Below are 21,985 nucleotides of genomic sequence, written 5' to 3'. Positions count from 1 at the left end.
ATTCTTTTTTCAGACAGGAGGTCTTCTAGCAGTATGCAGAGGGTAGGGGGACAAACCATTGAGAGGCATAAAGATGCAATGTTGCCAGGGATCACCAGGGTCAGCAGCCCTGGCAGTGCCAGACCTCCTGGCTACAAAGCAATGCTTACAAGACTCTCCAGGGCTACTCCGGAGATGCTCGAGGGGCCAGGAGGTGATGGAGATCCAAGTGGAGTTGTATGTGCAAGAGTCTTAATCTTAGGAACCTGTTTTGCCTTGATAAGGAACCCAAATCTCTGGTTGGACAGTACTGACCAGTGGAGACTGAGCAAAGGAGCTTTCAAACAGCTTTCTTGCACTTATCTCCTCTATTCTGTTTCAGTGATTTCTACTGACTTTTAGTATTTCCTTTCTCATATTTACCTCAAGTTAAGCTTGTTCCTTTCTTCTGTGTTCTGGGGGAAAGATTAAATTATTCATTTTAAGACTTTCCTTCTTTACAAAGGTACATATTTCTGTTTTAAATTTTCCTCTCACCACTTTTAGCTCTCTTCCACAAATTTTCATGTTTTCTTTTTATTTTATTCAGTTCACTATGTTCTTGTATTGCTTTTAAAATATAAAGATATCCTTGGTTTATTTATAAAGGTGTTCCAGTTCCCAGATGGTTGGAAATTGTCTTGTCACCTTTATCTTACTGGTTTCTTGTTTGATTTCATTATGGTTGCAGGACATTCTATATACTGCATTTAAAAAAAATTTTTAATCTTTTTTTATGTCCAAGATATGGTCTCAAGTCCAAGGGTCCTGAGATCAGGGTAAGTCTGCCTTTCTTAACCCCATTTTTAGGCATCAGATTTATATACACAGTGTATGGATTTAATTTATACTGAGATGAAGAAGTTGGGAAACTGTTCCTACTTCATCTTTCAGGATAGCAAAGCCACTATTCCAGGGGTAATTCAGAGCCAACACTCTCATTTATATGCAGGTGAGTATCCAGCTCTAAATAACAGAGACGTAGGACCTCCTCTAGCTACCTAGAAGGCACTGCCCTGAAGCAACAGTCATGAATGAGGCTCTACATCCTAGATTCATAAGTGAGGCCGAGAAAGGCCAGAGTGGTGCTTACGCAAACATTTACTCCATGGATGGACTTAAATCATGAGCAACTAAGGCTTTTGGGACTAATATTATGGCACTGGCAGTTTAGATGATTTTGTTTTGGGGCCACACCCAGTGATGCTCAGGTGTTACTCCTGGCTTTGCACTCAGGAATTGCTCCTGGTGGTATTTGGGGGACCATATGGAATGCTGGGAATCAAACCCAGGTCAGACTCATGCAAGGCAAACATCCAACCCGCTGTACTACCACTCCAGCCCCTAGTTTAGATGATTTTAAAGACAGCAAAAGACCTAGGACCAGTGGCTTGGATCCCCCTGCGGCCACGGCCTGGGGACCCGGAGACCCCAGACCCCTCAGTCTTGCGCCTCTCAGTCTCCCTGCAGCAGGCCTGACCCCTCCCATCTCTATCAGGTTGTAAGGGGCGTGTCCACACGCAGGGGACGTGGCCTCAAAGGGGCGTGGCCTCCTTCTGGAGCAGTGGCAGCTTATGCAGCGGAAGATGTTTTTCTCACTCAATGCATTGTGCTCTGGCCAAAACCGATAGAATCTATCCCTCTGAAGAACATCCTGGTCATCTTAGTCACTATATGTTAATAGTCAACTGACCTAGCCTATCCGAATTTCACAAAAACTGTTAATGAACTCATCGAGCCGCACATAGAGTCCTTTGTAAAAAGTTCATAGCCCCACGCTTTCTCTTGAAACCCCTCTCAAGCTAAGGAGAGCGCCTAATAGTAAAACCCATATCAACATGAAGAAACAGCGAAAATCCCCACCACCAGCAGAGATGGAAGGGAGGGTCTCTGCAACCCCAGCAATGACTCCCCAGAAATACAGTCTCCTCTCTGATAAAGAATTCAGAGAGAAAATCGTGAAGATGGTTGAAGAAATCAAAGCAACTATGGAGGGAACATCCAATAAATTAAGGGAGGATATGGATGCAGCATTGGAATGATCCACCAAGATAATCCAGGAAGAAATGAGAGCAAAAATTTCAAAGCTACGAACAGAAATGAGAGCAGAAATTTCAAAGCTACGAACAGAAGTGACACAATTAAAAGAAGCGGTAGATGAAATAAAAAAAACTCAGTAGGAGCCCTTAACAGGAGAATGACTGCTGCCGAAGAAAGAATCAGTGATCTTGAAGACCAGCTGCAGAAAGCATATAGGCAACAACAAATAATGGCCAAAGACCTCAAAATGGCTCTAGAGCGAATTAGAGTCCTAGGGGATGACCTAAAGAGGAACAACATAAGAATCATTGGAGTACCAGAACCACAGGGGAACAATCTTAATGAAAAAAAAAAAAACACAATAAAAGACATCATTGCTAAGACATTCCCAGAGCTAGAAAATATGGACATCCAGATCCAAAGAGTCTGAAGGGTACCAGCTAAAAGGAACCCAAATAAAAAAATCCCCAAGGCATATCATAGTCAGAATGATGGATGCTATGGATAGAGACACAATACTGCAAGCAGCAAGATCAAAGAAGGAGATCATATACAAAGGAGCTCCCCTTAGATTCACAGCAGACCTATCAGAAGAAACCTTCCAAGCCCGAAGACAATGGTGGGATATACTGAGAAAACTCAATGAAATGAATGCCTCACCAAGAATACTTTACCTAGCTAAACTCTCAATTAAACTTGAAGGAACTATACGCTATTTCACGGAGAAACAACAGCTCAGGAACTTCATAGACTCAAGACCAAATTTAAAAGAAGGACTCAAAGGGCTACTATAAGAGAAGGAAAAAGACCTATAAGAACAACAAACCCTACAGAAAAAGGGCACAAAATCCCATGACAATAATTTCTCTTAATGTTAACGGTCTAAATGCACCAGTCAAGAGGCACAGAGTGGCAAAACCCAGCTTTCTGCTGCTTACAAGAAACACATCTGAATAGTCAGAACAAACACAGACTCAAAATCAAAGGATGGAAAACAATCCTGCAAACAAACAGCTCCCTCAAAAAAGTGGGGGTGGCCATACTAGTATCCAACAACATAGATTTCAGGCTGAAAAAGATTAGAAGGGACAGAGAAGGTCATTTCCTATTCATCAAAGGATATGTACAACAGGAAGAAATCACACTCTTAAACGTATACGCACCTAATGAATGACCGGCTAAATACTTAAAAGAACTCCTAATAGAATTTAAGGAGGACATAACTAGCAACACGATAGTAGTAGGAGACTTCAACACTGCTTTATCACCTCTGGATAGATCAATAAGAACAACACTCAGCAAGGAAACAATGGCTCTGAAGGAAGAAAAGGAAGATTCAGGGCTAATAGACCTATACAGGGCTATACACCCCAAAAAGAAAGAATACACATTCTTTTCCAGCGCACATGGATCATTTTCCAAAATAGACCACGTTCTGGATCACAAATTATACCTTAATAGAATCGGGAAGATAGAAATTGTATCAACTATCTTCTCAGACCATGATGCACTGAAGGTGGAAATTAATCACGCACAGACGTGGAGAACCAAATCAAACACTTGGAAATAAAACAACTCACTATTAAACAATGAGTGGGTCACGAAGTAAATCAAGGAAGAAATAAAAAAAAAACCTTGAAACAAATGAGAATGAAGACACAAGATACCAGAACCTATGGGATGCAGCTAAAGCTATATTAAGGGGAAAATTTATAGCTCTGCAAGCTTTCCTCAGAAAGGAAGAAAGAGGGGCTGGAGAGATAGCACAGCGGGTAGGGCGTTTGCCTTACACGCGGCTGGCCCGGGTTCAAATCCCAGCATCCCATATGGTCCCCTGAGCACGGCCAGAGGTAATTCCTTAGTGCAGAGCCAGGAGTAACCCCTGTGCATCGCCAGGTGTGACCCAAAAAGCAAAAAAAAAAAAAAAAAAAGAAAGGAAGAAAGAGCCTATATAGATAGCTTGACTTCACAGCTCAAGATCTTAGAAGAGGACCAGCAAAAGGAACCCAAACCAGATAGAAGGAAAGAAATAATAAAACTTAGAGCAGAAATTAACATATGGAAACCCAAATAACAATTCAAAAGATCAATGAGACAAAGAGCTGGTTCTTCAAGAAAATAAATGAGATTGATAAACCACTAGCAAGACTCACAAACAAAGAAAGAGAGAAAACCCTAATAAACCGAATCAGAAATGAAAAGGGAGACATTACAACAGAAATCAAGGAGATTGAAAAGATCATCAGAGACTACTTTGAAAGTCTGTATGCCACGAAACAAGAGAACCTAAACGAAATGGACGAATTCCTTGATTCCTACAATCTCCCAAGACGGAACCAAAAAGACTTGAAATACCTGAATAGGCCCATAAATATCAAGGAAATCGAAACTGCAATCAAATGTCTCCCCAAAAACAAAAGCCCAGGTCCAGACAGATTCACTGGCGAATTCTTCCAAACATTTAAAGAAGACTTGTTGCCAGTTCTCCTCAAGCTTTTCCAGGAAACTGAAAAGACAGGAACCCTTCCGAACAGTTTCTACAAGGCACATATCTCCCTAATACCAAAAGGAAACAAAGACACCACTAACAAAGAAAACTATAGACCAATATCCTTGATGAACACTGATGCGAAGATCCTCAACAAAATACTAGCAAATAGAATCCAACAACTCATCAAAAAGATCATACACCATGACCAATTGGGATTCATCCCGGGGATGCAAGGATGGTTTAACATTCGGAAATCAATCAACATAATCCATCATATCAACAAAAGTAAAGATAAAAACCATATGATCATATCAATAGATGCAGAGAAAGCATTTGACAAGATCCAACACCCATTCATGATAAAAACTCTCACCAAAATGGGTTTTGGAGGAAGATAGTCAAAGCCATCTACCACGAACCTATGGCAAGCATTATCATCAATGGAGAAAAAATAAGGGCCTTTCCTCTAAGATCGGGGACTAGGCAAGGATGCCCACTCTCACCACTTCTCTTTAATATAGTACTGGAAGTATTAGCAATAGCCATCAGGCAAGAAAAAGATACTAAGGGGATTCAGATCGGAAAGGAAGAAATCAAGCTCTCACTATTTGCAGACGATATGACACTATACCTAGAGAAGCCTAAAAGTTCTAGTAAGAAACTCTTAGAAATAATTGGCCTGTACAGTAAAGTCGCAGGCTATAAAATCAATACCCAAAAATCCATGGCCTTCCTATATGCAAACAATGAGGCAGAGGAAAGGGACATGAAAAAAGCAATCCCATTCACAATCGTGCCCCAGAAAATCAAATACCTTGGAATCAGCTTAACTAAAGAAGTAAAGGACCTCTACAAAGAAAACTATAAAACGCTACTCCATGAAATAAAAGAGGACATGAGGAAATGGAAACATATCCCCTGCTCATGGATAGGGAGAATCAACATTGTCAAAATGGCAATACTCCCCAAAGCATTATACAGATTTAACGCCATCCCTATAAGGATACCCATGTCATTCTTCAAAGAAATGGATCAAGCAATCCTGAAATTTATATGGAGCAATAAACGCCCATGGATAGCTAAAACAATTATTGGGAAAAAGAGGATGGTAGGCATCACCCTCCCCAATTTTAAACTCTACTACAAAGCGGTAAGAATTAAAACAACATGGTACTGGAACAAAGGCAGAGCCGAAGACCAATGGAACAGGGTGGAATATCCCTACACACAACCACAAATGTATGATCATCTAATCTTTGATAAGAGAGCAAGAGATGTGAGGTGGAGCAAGGAAAGCTTCTTTAACAAAAGGTGCTGGCACAACTGGACAACCACATGCAAAAGAATGGGCTTAGACCTCGACCTGACACCATGCACAATAGTCAGATCAAAATGGATTAAAGACCTCAACATCAGACCACAAATCATAAGGTACATTGAAGACAAGGTCGGCAAATCCCTCCACGATACTGAAGATAAAGGTATCTTCAAAGATGACATGCAACTGGCCAACCAAGTGGAAACAGAGATCAACAAATGGGACTACATTAAACTAAAAAGCTTCTGCACTGCAAAAGATACAGTGACCAGAATACAAAGACTATCCACAGAATGGGAAAGGATATTTACACAATACCCAGCATATAAGGGGTTGATATGAATGGTATATAAAGCACTGGTTGAACTCTACAAGAAGAAAACATCCAACCCCATCAAAAAAATGGTGCAAAGAAATGAACAGAAACTTTCCCAAGGAAGAGATACGAATGGCCAAAAGGCACATGAAAAAGTGCTCTACATCACTAATCATCAGGGAGATGTAGATCAAAACAACCATGAGATACCACCTCACACCACAGAGACTAGCACACATCCAAAAGAACAAAAGCAACCACTGTTGGAGAGGATGTGAGGAGAAAGGGACCCTTCTACACTGCTGGTGGGAATGCCGACTAGTTCAGCCCTTTTGGAAAACAATATGAACGATTCTCAAAAAATTAGAGGTTGAACTCCCATTTGACCCAGCAATACCACTGCTGGGAATATATCCCAGAGAAGCAAAAAAGTATAGTCGAAATGACATCTGCACTTATATGTTCATCGCAGCACTGTTTACAATAGCCAGAATCTGGATAAAACCTGAGTGCCCTAGAACAGATGACTGGTTGAAGAAACTTTGGTACATCTCTACAATGGAATACTATGCAGCTGTTAGAAAAAAGGAGGTCACGAAGTTTGCATATAAGTGGATCAGCATGGAAAGTATCATGCTAAGTGAAATAAGTCAGAAAGAGAGAGACAGACATAGAAAGACTGCACTCATCTGTGGAATATAGAATAGTAGACTAGGAGACTAACACCCAAGAATAGTAGAAATAAGTACCAGGAGGTTGACTCCATGGCTTGGAGGCTGGTCTCTCATTTTGGGCAACTCAGAGAAGGGAACACCAAGTAAAATGTGGTCGGAGGTCATGCGGGGGAAGGGTGATGCGTGCCGAATGTAGACTAGAGACTGAACACAATGGCCACTCAGTACCTTTATTGCAAACCACAACACCTAATCAGAGAGAGAGAACAAAAGGGAATAATACCCTGCCATAGTGGCAGTGTGGGTTGGGGGGGGAGACGGGACTCGGGAGGGTGGAAGAGATGCTGGGTTTACTGGTGGTAGAGAATGGGCACTGGTGAAGGGATGGGTTCTCGAACTTTGTATGGGGGAAACATGAGCACAATAATGTATAATTCATTTCAATTCTTAATGTAATTTTATTAGATCAATAAAGTCCAGATTGAAAAAAAAAAAAGACCTAGGACCAGAGAGATGGGTGTGGCTGATCCCATTTCCAACCCCAGTAGCACAGGGTGGTCTAGTACTGACGGTTGGCACCATTCAGCACCCTCCCATTAAGGGTCAGCAGGGTCAGGACCTCTCAGTCTTCCTCAGTGTCCCTGGAGGCCTCAGTCAGGGATGCTAATAAGCCTGAGGGAATTTTCTGCTGGGGGGTTTAATGCAATTTTTTCTATGCTAATTCTAAATGTAATTTCTAGATCTCCCTCAACTACCAGTTTATTCCCAAGGATCCTAGTCTAGGTGTTCTGAGGTCTGATTCGATTCCACATCAGAAGCAGGTCCAAATCCACTGCACACAGTCACACACAGCATCAACTGCGGCTGATTCAAGGAGGAAGGGTTTCGGGGCCGGAGACTCTGGCCCTTTGTTTGCCTCCATCGAAATCTCTAAGACGTGCAGGAACCAGGCCAGGAGGCAGCTCTGAGGAGGAGACCACCAGGTCAATCCCTGTACCCTCCACATGGGCCAGGCATAATCCTAGCAGACAAGGGGGACCCCTGGGATCAAACAAAGTCTGCAACCCCTGAGGCATACTAGAGCCAGTGCAATCCCTGGTCACTGCAGTAACAAAAAGGGGAATGAATACCTACATATACAAACATATGACATACATAAAATGTGGCGGAACAGACACTGTATCTGGGCATAATACACTATTACTAGAACAGACACTCTTCTCATGAAATACAAATCATAAAAATGTGTATATCAAACAGAACATGTAATATAATGCCCATATATTGCACAGAATAACAAAAACACCAGGCCTTTCTGATCATACATTTCAGGGAATATCTGCTAGGTAAGGTGAATAGTTTATCATTGTTCTGTGTATAGGCAAAGGCATTTATAATGCTCCTAACACCAACAAAGGGAAGTTGGAAGAAAAAACAGCTAATCTATTAAGTGATAAATGACTAGCTTTCTCTGAATTAAGAGGGAAAATGAAGCAAGCAGTTAAATGCCAGTCACTGCTGAATTAGAGACAGACACACAATTCCAAGTTTGTGGAAAATGCTGGCCTTAACGAAAAATCCAATATCAGGATAGTCCCCTGGGCAAAACAGTTCAGATCTTAGAGTGGACAATGGGGCGATCAAACGTGTGCCACGAGGAGCCATCCTTCCAGGCTGTTAGTTTAAATCATACTGGGAGTCTGTGGGACCACTGGTGGCTGCCAAGAGACCCTAAAGTGTGGACAGTGCTTGTGTCTCCATTTGCTTCTGTATGTGTGTCTGTCAGTTTCCTTCTGAGACCTACCCCCTCTGGAAAGAGGTGGAAGGTACCAGTCTAACCACCTCGTGCGAAGTGCCACACAGCCATAGACCCCTTCTGAGAAGGCTGATGTCTCCCCACGATCTTCACCTGCCTCTGCCAGGGCAGAGAAACAGCTGCAGAGGGATGATTTTAAATGTACATAAGACCTTAGTTGTATCCCCACTCCCTCTGCCCAAAGCCAGGCCACAGAGGCCTGGACCCGGACACGGTACAGTGACGCACACAGTTCTCTGAGTAAGTCTCTCCCGTCAGCAGTACACAGACACCAAAGTATGGCGATCACTGACCGCCAGGGTGAGTGATCATCTCACCCCACAGGACTGGCACACATCAAGATGAAAATGTGTATGATTACCTGCTGCTGGGAATGCCAACTGGTCCAGCCTATTCTGTAAAGCAATATGGGCTAGGAACTGAATGACCCAGCAATTCCACTCCTGAGAATATATACTCCAGACTAATTCTTAAGTTAATGTAAGTCTGGTTGGCCCATGAATGTTATAAATATGCATGGAGTCCTCAGCAGTAAAAAAAGGTTCCTGATGTACCAGGAGATCCAACATGTAGAGGAAGGAAGGAACCAGAACAGACACTCTGAGTGGGCAAGGGGTTATCCATGAAGCACATTGATTCCACCAGATTTCCTCGCAGGAAACTGATTCCACCTGATTCCCTCTCTGCACTGCCCTCACACTCCCAGGACTGCTGCTTCCAACTCACAGTGACGCTCAGCTCACAAGCGCACCCTCACCCCTTCTCCTGATGCTGTGTCGGCAGACATAAGCCAGGGGCTGAAGAGATGCTAGCACATAGGCAGTTCCACACTGCCAGAGCCCGATTCAGCTGCACACCCATCTTCACGTGTTCCCTCGAGAGTCACCATTTCTGAGATTACTTAGGTATTTTGCATCAAAATTCTGCACCTGAAAACCTTTCAGCATGGGAAGACACTGGTACAAACACTACCATGCAAAGTGGTACCGGGAGCAGTGGACGCAGGTAGGTTTCTTACCATAATCTCCTTTGTACAAACCACTGGTGCCGCCCATCTGTGGCCCGGGTGGGTTGAATGGAGAATACTGTGGGGGCGTTGTCACTGGAAGAGAAGACAAAGCCACAGTCTGCTGCAAGTCCCCTCCGGAAGGAGAGAAGCTGCATAGGGGACAGTTTTCTGCTTTCTTACCATACGGTGTCCCTGGAGACACGGGAAATGCTGGTGTGGATGAGATGGACTCACTGCTGCTTTTGGTGGAAGAGAAAATTCTGCCATCGATGACATCGAGGTCCGAAGGGTACTTGGAGATGGCTGTCTGAAATTGGAATACAGGAGTCAGCGGAGGGCACCCCCAGAAAGTGGGCCCTGAAGAGAGCACCCTACCGAGCAGGGGCCAAGAGGCTTAGTGCTGCACCTAAGACATGGATCCTGTCCCAGTCCCACAAATGCTGAGCACATGAAGGACAAAAAAGAGGAAGGAGGCCTCTGTGCTTGGCTCTCTCCTCACACCCACGGTTGTGAGTGGCCCTGGCAGAGCCTGTACTGAATGGGGAAAGTGAGCACTAGAGTAGGAAGTAAACAAGGTAGGAGGACATCAGCCTTACTGACCGCATCTTTACAACTATGTGAAAACACAGACACAAAGCAGACACACAGGTTGACAGATCCCAAATATGAACACTGGCTTTATTGTTCTTTCCTGGCTGTGTTTTATATTTTGTATATTTTCTGAGTTTTCTTTTTTTTTTAATTGAATCACTGTGAGATACCGTCACAAAACTGTTCATGATTTAGTTTCAGTCATACAATGTTCCAACACCCATCCCTTCGCCAGTGCACATTTCTCACCACCAATGTCCGAACTTTCCCTCCCATCAACCCATCACCCCCCACCCCCAGCCGGCCTCTGTGTCAGTCTCTCTGTCTCTCTCTGTCTCTCTGTCTCTCTGTCTCTCTCTCCCTCCCTCCCTCCCTCCCTCCCCCACCCTCTCTCTCCTTCTGAGCATTTTGGCTTGCACTACAAGTACTGACAGGTTCTCATGTGTGTCCCTTTACCTACTCTCAACACTCAGATCTTATCCAGCATGATCATTTCCAACCATCATCATCATATGATGTGATGTTTCTCTACCCTAACTGCCTATCCCCACCCTTCTACAACTGGCAAGCTTCCATTCATGGACAGTCCTACTGGATCTTGTTGCTACTGTCTATGTCTATTAGTCGCATACTTTTTTAAATGTTCCATGAATATCAGATCCACCGTTTTAATCCATTTTGTCACTCTGTGAATACTGGCTTTCTGTGTGTTAGTAAGACCAAATTCAAGTGATTTTTCTTTTCTTATCTCTTGAATTCCAACTTTTCCATCTTGAGATCAGTGAGACAGTGATTTTCTTGTTTTTATTTAATATTATTATTATTATTAATTTATTATTGAATCACCGTGACCTACACTTACAAAGCTTTCATGTTTGAGCTTCAGTCAAGCCATGATTGAATACACATCCCTCCACCAGTGTACATTTTCCACCACCAATGTCTCTAGTATCCTTACCACCCCCTTTCCACCCCTCCTCCTGCCTCTCTGGCAGGCAGTTTGCCTCATACTCTCTCTACTTATGGGCATTATGGTTTGTAATACAGATAATGAGGGGGCATATGTTTGGTCCTTTACCTACTTTCAGCACACATCTCCCAACTCGAGTGATCCTTCCAACCATCATTGACCTAGCGATCCCTTCTCTATCCCAGCTGCCTTCTCCCCCAGCTCCTAAGACAGGCTTCCAACCATGGAGCAATCTTTCTGGCCCTGTCTCTACTGTCCTTGGGTGTTAGTCTCATATCATATTATCTCATGATACATTATATTCCACAAATAAGTGTAGTCTTTCTATGTCTGTACTTCTCTTTCTGATTCATTTCACTTAGCATGATACTTTCCATGTCCATCCATTTATAAGCAAATTTTATGACTTCATCTTTCCTAACAGTTGCATAGTATTCCATTATGTAAATGCACCAAAGTTTCTTTAACCATTCGTCTGTTCTCAGGCACTCAGGTTGTTTCCAGATTCTGGCTATTGGGAACAGTGCTGCAATAAACATACAGGTGCATATGTCATTTCTACTATGCTTTTTTGTACCCTTGGGATATATTCCCAGAAGTGGTATTGCTGGGTCAGATGGAAGCTCAATTTCTAGTTTTTTAAGGAATGCCTATATTGTTTTCCACAAAAGGAGACAGTGATTTTCAAGGGTGCATGGCTTGAAAGCACACGTAGCTGATATCTGTGACCTCATCAAGGACTCACACCTCACATCCACACTCTTGCCATCTCCCTCCATCCCACCCAGGTGTCCCAGAAGGTCTTGCTTGGATGGGAGACTTCACCCCTCAGTGAGATTCGAGCAAATCTGTGTGTGCGCACTGCACGACAGGTTCACAAGTGAGGGGACAGAACTGGACTTTGTAACTCATCACCATTTAGGAGAAAACAGAGTCTCGGGTCCAAGAGAGGCGGCTATACCGCGTGGCTCCCGGAGCCCAGCACTCTAGCCTGCTCGCCCCCCTGCCCCACTTGCCCTTCGAGAGCCTGGGTGTGCTCAAAGGAGCCTTACCTGGGGACCATTTAGGGCAGGTGGGAAAGGAATACAATTTGGGATGGGCATAGGTTGGCATGTACCTCTTTGGTGTCTGCTGGAGAAAGGAAAGATGCCAGGCTGGAAGTTTGGTCCACATTGGTGGTCTTCCCCCACCCGTACTTGGAGAAGGCGGGCTGCTCCCCGGCACTGTTGTCATACTGTTCGAGACTCCACTTCCGGAATGTTCCTCCCAGGGCCTCCTCACTTGAGAAGCCTATTAAGAAAGAGATTTGGGCGCTGAAGGTGTTTTCCATACAGTGAACTGCAGAGATCCTTCACTCAGACCTGACTGAAGGGCCAGAGCAATAGTACAGTGGGTAGGGTGCTTGCCCTGTTCTTGGCCAACCTGAGCTGGATCCCCAGCACCCCATACAGTCCCCTAAACCCACAGTAGTAGTGACCCCTGAGAGCAGAGTCAAGAGTAACCACTGAGGACCAAATGTGGCCAAAACTCCCTCCCCCGAAAAATAAGACAATTAAAAAACTTCTTGCCAATACTTATTTCATCACAAGTGGGTGAGGGAGACTCACGGCGGGGGGTGGGGGGACGCTACTGCAGCCAAACCTGCAGCCCTGGGAATTCTCGGATCATAGGACTCCGGGAAAGCCCCCAGGTCCAGCAAGCAGCCTACGCCTGGTGGGACTCAGTGTGAGGAAGGGCAAAGCATCGGGATGGAAGCCACAGGTCAGGAGAAGGACGGCGTTCTGTGCCCCAGAGGCAGAGCTGCATGTGCCATGCGGGGCTCCAGGCTGTGGAGGCCCCTGCGTGGGAGCTGAACCTCAAGCTGAATCTGAAGTCTAAACAGACAGACTTTCCCGCACCACACACTGCAGGAAATGCCACAAGATTTGCTCCTGCTCCAGCGCCCAGCATTACCGCTCTCAGAGCAGTCAGACTTGTGCTGGGAAGAGAGAGAGGCAGAAGGTCGGAATTCAACCTCTTCCGAGGGAACAGCATGACGGGCAGCTTGAGAAACTAACAGCAGCTACTGCAATAACAGTATTTTTCTGGAGAACATACTTTGAAAGACTGACCGCCCAGGAACCCCCTACAGTTCAGAGCTAAGTTACAAATAAATACTATGAATACAACTGTGAAGACTGGAGTGACAAAGCATTTTATGATGGATTTGATTATCAACACAGTGGCTCACCTTAGACTGGCTGTTCCACATTGAAGAAATAGGAATTTTTTTGAGAGTTTTACTGAAGTGAAAATTACTCTAATACTAAAAGAAGAGGCATTACTAAACAAGAAAATCATAGACTAAATGAACAATATCCTTGATGAACACTGATACAAAAATCCTCAACAAAATCTTAGCAAACTATATTCAACCATATATCAAAAATATTATACACCATAATCAAGTACGATTCATCCCAGGAAGGCAAAAATGGTTCAATATACACAAATTAATTCGTGTAATACAGCATAGCAACAAAGTGAAAGATAAAATTCACATAGTTCCATAAATTAACAGAGAATATGCTTTATAAGATCTATCAATCATTCATGATAAAAGCCCTTCAAAGGACAGAAGCAAAATATCTCAAGATAGTAATGACTATCTACAACAACCCTCACTCAAAATCATACTCAATAGTGGAAAAACTGGAAGTCTTCCCCCTGAAATCAGACACATTCTTATTCAATAGAGTTTTGGAATTCCTTGCCACAGCAATCTAATAAGAAAAAGATATTAAAGATTCAAATCAGTAATTAAGTTAAATTATCACTACTTGCAGGTTGAAAACCTTAGAAAGTCCATCAAAAACTACAAGCTTCACATTGCCATATTCTCACATCTCCCACATGGATCACTACACATACTCATTCACACACTCTCATACTCTGTCAAAACTCCTGCAGCCCACAGCTTCAGCTGCCTCCGGGTTGGTGGATCAGATGGTCTGAAAGACTGTGTTTGTGTTTAGAGGAACACCTTTTAGATCACACACACAAACACACACACACACACACACACACACATGCTGATTATAAAAGTAATATATATCACTGTAGACCATAAGGAAACACACGCACAGAAAATGCAGCTTGAAATCCTGTGCAGCGCACCAGGTCTGAACAACTACATAATTTCATACTGTTTGATCTACACTGAGCCTTAACTTACACACACTTCAAGTCAAAATAGCTTGAATTTTAAATCTAAGTTACCTCTGGCTTACTGAAAGCAATGGAATCATAAAACACACAGGCACTTTTATAATGAAGTCCCAATCCTAATTCTTTCCCTTGCCTCCCACTCACAGCTGCTATGCCCCCAGTCCCCCCTAAGCCCCCTCAGGGAGACCACAGTCTCCCTTCACCCTTCACCCACCACCAGTCTATGTGAAGCCATGGGGCTGCCAGCACATAGACAGGTCAGCATTTCAACCCATGACCTTGTGGAAGGAGAAAGAAACCTCCTTCATCATCTACAATGTGACATGAGCACAGAAAGCAAATTAGAGCAAACACCAAGCTCCTAGGCCGAGAATCAACTATAGTCTGTAAGAATGGGCAACTGCAACTATGGCATACTTGGTGAGTTGAATAATGAACTGTATCAAAGAATTTACTCTGTGAATACTGTCAACATCACAATTATTTTCAGCAAAGAAGCCAAGTCCAGAGGGGTTAATAAAAGCCAGGAGAGGGACCAGAGAGACCACCCAGCATTAAGGCACTGGACAACCCCAGTTCAATCCCTGAAATAGCAGGTAGTCCCTGAGGTCCCCACCAGGAGTGATCCCTGAGCACGGGCCAGGAATAAGCCCTGAGCACCACTGGGGGTGGCCCAAGACAAACAAAAGTCACCCGAATCCCACTGAAGGAGAGCAGGGCCAATGACGATGTGGTGGCTGTCTTCTCTGTGACATCTCCTGGCAGATTCCCAAACTACCTCTGCAGCTTACCCTAGACTAGGCAAAGGGTCACTTCTGAGAAAGAGAAAGGGAGCAGAAAGCCCGGACTCCTCATGGGGCCTTCCACAAAGAGTTGCGGGTACCTCGGCGGCCCCACCTGGCCCAGGTACTGCAGTGCACATACTTCTGCTGCTAACCCAACCTGACCACTACCCAGACAATGTGCATGTCCCCACATGGGTTCCACTCACTCACCAATGCTTTGGGTGGCACATGGCTGCCAGGTTTCTGTGAAAGGCTGCCCCACAGCTTGTGCTGCACAGATTGGTGTCTGCCCATCTGGGATCAGCACCAACACGTGGACTGTGGCATGGAGACAATGTTACCTGAACATTCCCCAACCCTGGTCAACGGTGTCTTCAGGATGGATCCTTGCTACACCACCAGGACCCACGGACCCCCTACCCAGTCAGGGAAGCCCCCGCTCTCCCTCTGTGTCATGCCCAGAGATCAGAATATCCCACTTGATTGACAGGTGGGGTGGAGGTCGAGGACAAAGGGACACCTGCTGGGCCTGAGCGCTAGTCCTGGCTAGGCAACACAGGCCTCTGAGAACAGGACACAGCAAACTGATCCTGTAACTGGGAGACAAGGAAGCAGAGTTGTCTGGTCATGCAGGAACACTGACTGGGCAATGGAGCCAGAGGCCGCATGAGGGGTCTGCAGCCCTGCATGCACGGGGCTACAGGAATACCCATAAGCAGCTGGTGCGGCGGGGTGGGAGTCTGGACTGGGCAATGCTCGCTACTGAAGATGAAGCAGAGGGTCCCTGCACACCCTCACTGACCTGAGAGAAGGAGGGACTCAGCTCTAGACTGTGAGGTGCCACTGAGTACTTCCCCACCAAGTCAAGAGGCGCAGGTGGAGACTTCCTCAAATCACTCATTAGAAAATTTAAAAAACAAACAAAACAATAAACAAAGTCAGCTGCACACTCTATTTCTTAAATATTAAATCCCAAGTATGTAAACCAAGAAAGACTACATTAATTATTAATTATATTAATACTGGGGATATACTGGCTATATTAATATTGGGGACTGAGTATGTACCTGTTTTCCCCTGGCATTTATGGCAGGGCAACTCAGCTTTATTGGGGTGAACGTTCAGTCCAACATAAAGAGAAAGAGGCTGAGAACCCTGAGCAGGGCCACAGCAACTATTCTGCTCAAAGATAACTCTACAGCCAAATCCTCCTCTGCCCCCTGGAAGCAGAGCCCAAGCCTTTAGCATCTTCCCTGTTTTTGCTGTCTTGGAGTGCCCTGGAACAAACCCGGGGTGTTAAACACTAAGGCACATGGCCTGCACGTGACCTACCGCCCTGACTTCTTGCATCTTCAGCTGGGCAGCTCCCAGGTAACTGAACTCTGCAGACGATGCAACAACCTCTGACTCCACAGACTTAGAGAAAAGCTCCCAAACATGACCTTGATCTGCACAGAAGGTGCCTAATGACTATTTTTTTTTACATGATCAAAGAAAAGGGGAGTGCTGCATTAGGAACACTTGCACAATGAAACTTGAAAGCTTCTCAGAAATGGAAATAATTGTGCTTTCAGCTCACTGCATTTTTTTTCTGATTCTCGTGCTAAAGAAAGAGGAGCACCACAACAATAAACCCAAACACTTCCCAACATAAAGGAGTCTGGAAAGATAATGATATTTCCTCCCCTAAACTGCAGTAGAGGCTGACTGCCAGTCCTTTCACCTGCGATGTATGCTTCTGAAAAGTGTGGAACAATTATTCAAAACTCTTAATCTCAGAGTGAGCAATGCTCAAGCCTCCAAAGCCCAGGACTCCCTCTCTGTTAAGCCTCTTTGACCGACTGGAGTCCCAGAAGTGTCTGTGGAGGACAGTGCTAAGAAGGTAAGTTTGGGATTGCAAAACTGAAAATCCCTTCTGCCAATAAACACCATAGTGCTTGATAAGGAGATATTATTTCCTCTAAAAAGGCACATCTAAAGGGAAACTTATGCCTGAACAGTTAGGAAATATACACTTGCTATGTGAAACTTCAACAATAATATCATGTTTTACCTAAATCAGTTACAATTTGCTGGTTTGTCTATTTGTTTGGGCCCCACCTTCCAGTGCTCAGGGAATCAGAAAAAAATAATACAAATAAACAGAAGGAACTGCAGTGCTGATGATTTCTTAACACCTGGAGCTAGGGGTGAGTTTGTATTAGTTAGTGCTCAGGGATCACCCCTCATGGTATCCAGGGGGCCATATGCTGTGCAGGGGATGAAACCAGGAACAGCCGAGTGCAAGACAAGCACTGTGACTCCTCTGGCTCCCAAATAAGCTGTACTTTCAAGCACAGGTATAAACAGCTACATATTAACCCACAAGCAGAAGTACTACTTGCCTTACAAAAGATTCCTCCCCTTAGCACAATGGCACTGGTGCATACCACAGTGGTTCACACTTGAATGTGGTCTAACACAAACTGCAGCTCAAGGTGTTAAAAAATCAGCATTGCAGTTCCTTTTAGTTCATGCTATTTTTTCCCATTCCTTTTTCCTAGAACACTTGACCAGACTAACCTTTCCTCCAACATGTTGTTGGAAACTACTGCAGTTGCACAACATGCCTCAGGATGGCCACTAGGGTAATTCACCTCCACGGTCACCTTAGTGGAAGTCATTGCAGGTGAATGAGGTCACAGCACGAACTGGCCAATGGGCAACAAAGGAAAAACCCTCATATATGACTTCCAGGGAAAGGGTGAGTGGCGCAAAGTCTAGGCCGGTGTGTGCTGGGCTCTACCACCACCTGTATTCGGGTGGAGGGGGTCTTCCCACCATCTGCCCCTGGGTGAGACAGATACCAGCCCTCCCCAAATGAAGGCCACACCAAGTTCACAGGACAGCTCTCTCCAGACCAATGGAGAGAGCTTCCTTCCCTCTCAGGGCTTCCTGAGCCAGCTGGACACACTGGAGGTGAGGGGGTGTCCACAGTGGACCTTCCATTCTGAAGAGGGGCAGCATTAGTCAACGACTGCCCTTTCAACTACCTGTCCACTTGCAAGGAACCCAAACCATATCCAAATTAATACTACTAGCACATAAATGTTCACAACAGCCAAAGATACAAACAGCTCAATTAATAACCCTCAGCCAATGAATGGATCACTATGACATGGTGCTCCAAAAGGGGGAATATTCTGCAGCCTTAAACAGTAAACTAAGAAACTGACAGGAACGAAGCACTGGGCTCTGGAAAACAGCAGTCTTGGTAAAAGAGGTCACACACACAGACTGCACAGAATGCAAAACCATGGGAATGACATGCCCAAAGAACCAAACCCACAGGGAGAGAAAACCAAGGCTGGCGGAAAGTCAAGTTGCTTCTAAATTCTTCAGAGTTTTGCAGTTTGGATCCCTTTTATTTGGGATAAAATAAAATGAGAACAAACCTGTGTGCTGCCCCCTATTAATGACTGAAAGTCCCCACTTCTTATCACTTTGAATTTCTCTCAGTGTAAGTAAGTTGTGACTCGGAGCTTCAGTGCAGAGTCAGCATCTGTGGACTGACATGCAGGGGTAGGCGACCACATCAGCACCACGGACGAGCAGGACACAGGGCCTGCACCAGACCAACAACTGGGCTTGGATTGATGACACATGAGTAAATATTTTGACAACAAGCAGGAGAGTATTGGAGGTACCAGGAAAACAGAGCTGCCATCTGTTCCATCAGGGTTTCCAGAGACAGAGCCATTCTTCTGCTACTTGGGTACTGCTGGTCAGTCTCTCCAGTGAAAGAACGAGGTCTGTGAAACAGATGGACGAGGCTCCTACACTGGCGAATCTTGGGAGTCATTTTTGTTTCTTCCCACATCAGCACCCCCTGCCCCCACTTCTGCTACAGACACTCAGACACATTTAGCACATGCACAAGATGAAAGTCATGGTGCCATCTTACAGATGGCAGGGTCTGGGTTGAAGGGACAGGACAGGGTCGTATGGAGAGCAGCTCTGTCCACATATCCAACAGGGCAGGCAGTCGGTCCAGCGGGAGCACGGCCAGCAAAGCACGTGATTTGCGCAGCACTGGGTCTCAACCCCAAGCAAGCACAGGGCACAGGCACCTTCCCAGCCTCCTGCACAGCTTCAGGAAGAGCAAAAGTGCTCACCAATCCTATTACCATCATCCCAACCACCATCACCATAGGTACCACCACCAGCACCAGCATCATGACTGTGCCCTTATGACACCACTGTCACGTCGTCACGTCCAGTGCTGTCATCACCACTGCCACCAGCACCCACATTACTACCCTGCCAATATCAAGGAGACTTTTCCAGAAAACACTCAACCTCCACATGAGATTTTCATCCCCAAAATAACAGGTGTGCTGCATCTGACAGTTGTACAGGACATAAAGTGTTCTCCGGGAGGAATGCCAAGTAATACATTTCCCATCGCCATCTGCAGGTGACTAAGGGCTTTCTCAAAATCAAGACAGACTCTACAGAACAGGAACTTTGTAGGAACTTCAGGATACTGGGGTCTCAACAGTTAGGGTTACGACAATGTGAAGAACCTGGAGACAGTGCTGGGGCCAAGGCCCAGGCAAGGTCCACCTGCAGGTCCTGAACAGCACTCATGTTCAGGACCCAGCACTCCACCCCTGGGCCTCTGCAGGCACAGTACCACCAGGAATGGTCCCTAGGTCCCCTGAAGCTCTGCTCAGGCGTGTATACACCCCTGCCCTGGGCAAGAAAGCAGAAAAGAATGTGCAGCTGTCTGCAGGGGGGCAAGAAGCGCAGGGAGCAGAGAGGGGGCATGAGAAGCTCAGGGTTCTCATCAGTAGCCAAACGCACAGGGCTCTGCTGAGACGCTGGCCCAAGTCCAAAGGGACGTCCTTGAGAGCCACGGAGAAGCATTCACTCACTTCAGGAAGCCTGCCTGTCTTCCCGATCCTCCCCGCTCAGCACGGTAATGCCAAGAGCTGTGGCTGGGCAGTGCAGCCCCTGCACCTCATTCCAGCGCTGTCATCACCACTGTCCTCAGCACCCACCTTACTATGCTGCCAATATCAGGGAGATATTGGCAGGAGATGTCAGGTGTCACAGCGTCACTCCCGGTGCTACAGGACACAAGCTGGGGGTGCGCAGCACCTTCCAACGCAGGTTCACAGCTCCAAGCCCCCCGAGAACCCGCACACCCACCAACTGAGGAACTGTCCTTCCACAACTCTGACTTCAGGAACTGTCTGTCCTCTCACTAGCTGACCCAGCCTATTCCTACAGACTGAACGAATCTCAAAATCAGCCGTGCTCCCATGTGCTCTGCGTCTAGCAGGTAGGAAGGACAGTGTGTTTGCCTCTATTAAAAGGCCCAGAGCAGAAAGTTCCAGCTGGGGTGACATCTGTGGGGCTTGGAGGTCACTTCTGGCCTGGCGGCTGGCTGTGGTGCTGGGGAACAAACCTGGGGCTCACACAGGCAAGTGCGTGCTCTGCCCACCCAGTCCTCTCACTGTCCTTGCTCTGGAACATTCTTTGGATGGGATTTCGATCAAGATATACCAGACAGCACCACATGCCTCCAGCTGTGAGCTGTTCTAGGACAACCATAACCAGCCTCACTTCTTCCCACTCCTTGGAAGTTCACTTAAAGTTCATTTAAAGGCCTGTTGCATCCCGGTGTAAGGCTTCTGAAGCAGATGGCTTGGCTGAAAACTGAAAGCCAGGCATGGCGTTAGGAGGACACAGCCTCTCTGCTTGGCCCAGGATCACAAGCCACCGTCAGCGATGGGACCCCAGTACTAAGACGCAGCTTTCTGAACTGTCTTCCTTGGGAAGGTCACATTCAAATTCCCAAAGGTCTCTGAAGTGCAGTGATTTACAATTATATCTTCCCATAGTAATTTAGTATTGCATCTTTTTTTTTTTTTTTTTTTTTTTTGCTTTTTGGGTCACACCCGGCGATGCACAGGGGTCACTCCTGGCTCATGCACTCAGGAATCACTCCTGGCGGTGCTCAGGGGACCATATGGGATGCTGGGATTCGAACCCGGGTCGGCCGCGTGCAAGGCAAACGCCCTACCCGCTGTGCTATTGCTCCAGCCCCAGTATTGCATCTTTTAATGGCTCCAAAAGAATTAAAAAAAATAATTTAAATGGCCCTGAATCTCTGCCAAAAATGAAGAAATCAATAAACAAACATACACTAAATTTTATTGGTCTACTGAGGTAAAGTTCTCCCATTCAAAAATTTAATTGTTTGGAGCGATAGCACAGCGGGTAGGGCATTGGCCTTGTACGCGGTCGACCTGGGTTCGATTCCTCTGTCCCTCTCGGAGAACCCCGAAAGCTACCGAGAGTATCTCGCCCGCACAGCAGAGTCTGGCAAGCTACCTGTGGCATATTTGATATGCCAAAAACAGTAACAATAAGTCTCAGAATGGAGACGTTATTGGTGCCCGCTCGAGCAAATCGATGAGCAATGGGATGACAGTGACAGTGACATAATTGTATAGGAACAAGAGGACCTAAGATCAAAATTTTAAATTTAATTAAAATTTAATTAAAACTTAAAAAATTTTTTTAAAAGAGGTAAGTTCATCAGGTTCTACTAAGCTCATTTAAATATAACCACACGAGTGATATAAAGGAAGGCTCTGAAGCGTCAGCTCTTCGTTCTAGTCTTAGAAACCACAAAACCTGGAGCTGAGGTAAGGCCTCGCACACAGCCTGGGTCCCATCCCCAGCATCCCACATGGTTCC

The 21,985-nt window shown here is 45.5% G+C and overlaps 1 protein-coding gene across 1 annotated transcript in view; it reads right to left on the bottom strand.

Annotated features, from left to right (window-relative positions):
- TNS3 (tensin 3) overlaps positions 1 to 21,985 on the bottom strand; it is a 269,039-nt gene that overhangs the window by 60,826 nt on the left and 186,228 nt on the right. The window contains exons 17-19 of the mRNA XM_055144430.1: positions 12,361 to 12,533; positions 9,863 to 9,989; positions 9,692 to 9,775 (exon numbers count right to left, since the gene is read on the bottom strand). Of these exons, the coding sequence (XP_055000405.1) occupies positions 9,692 to 9,775; positions 9,863 to 9,989; positions 12,361 to 12,533 (384 nt within the window). The remainder of the gene's footprint in view (positions 1 to 9,691; positions 9,776 to 9,862; positions 9,990 to 12,360; positions 12,534 to 21,985) is intronic.

This window comes from Sorex araneus, chromosome 7 (assembly GCF_027595985.1).
Source record: "Sorex araneus isolate mSorAra2 chromosome 7, mSorAra2.pri, whole genome shotgun sequence".
NCBI classification, from domain to species: Eukaryota; Metazoa; Chordata; class Mammalia; order Eulipotyphla; family Soricidae; genus Sorex; species Sorex araneus.
The sequence above is the reverse complement of the archived record's forward strand: the minus strand, read 5'-3'. Positions and strand labels throughout refer to the sequence as shown.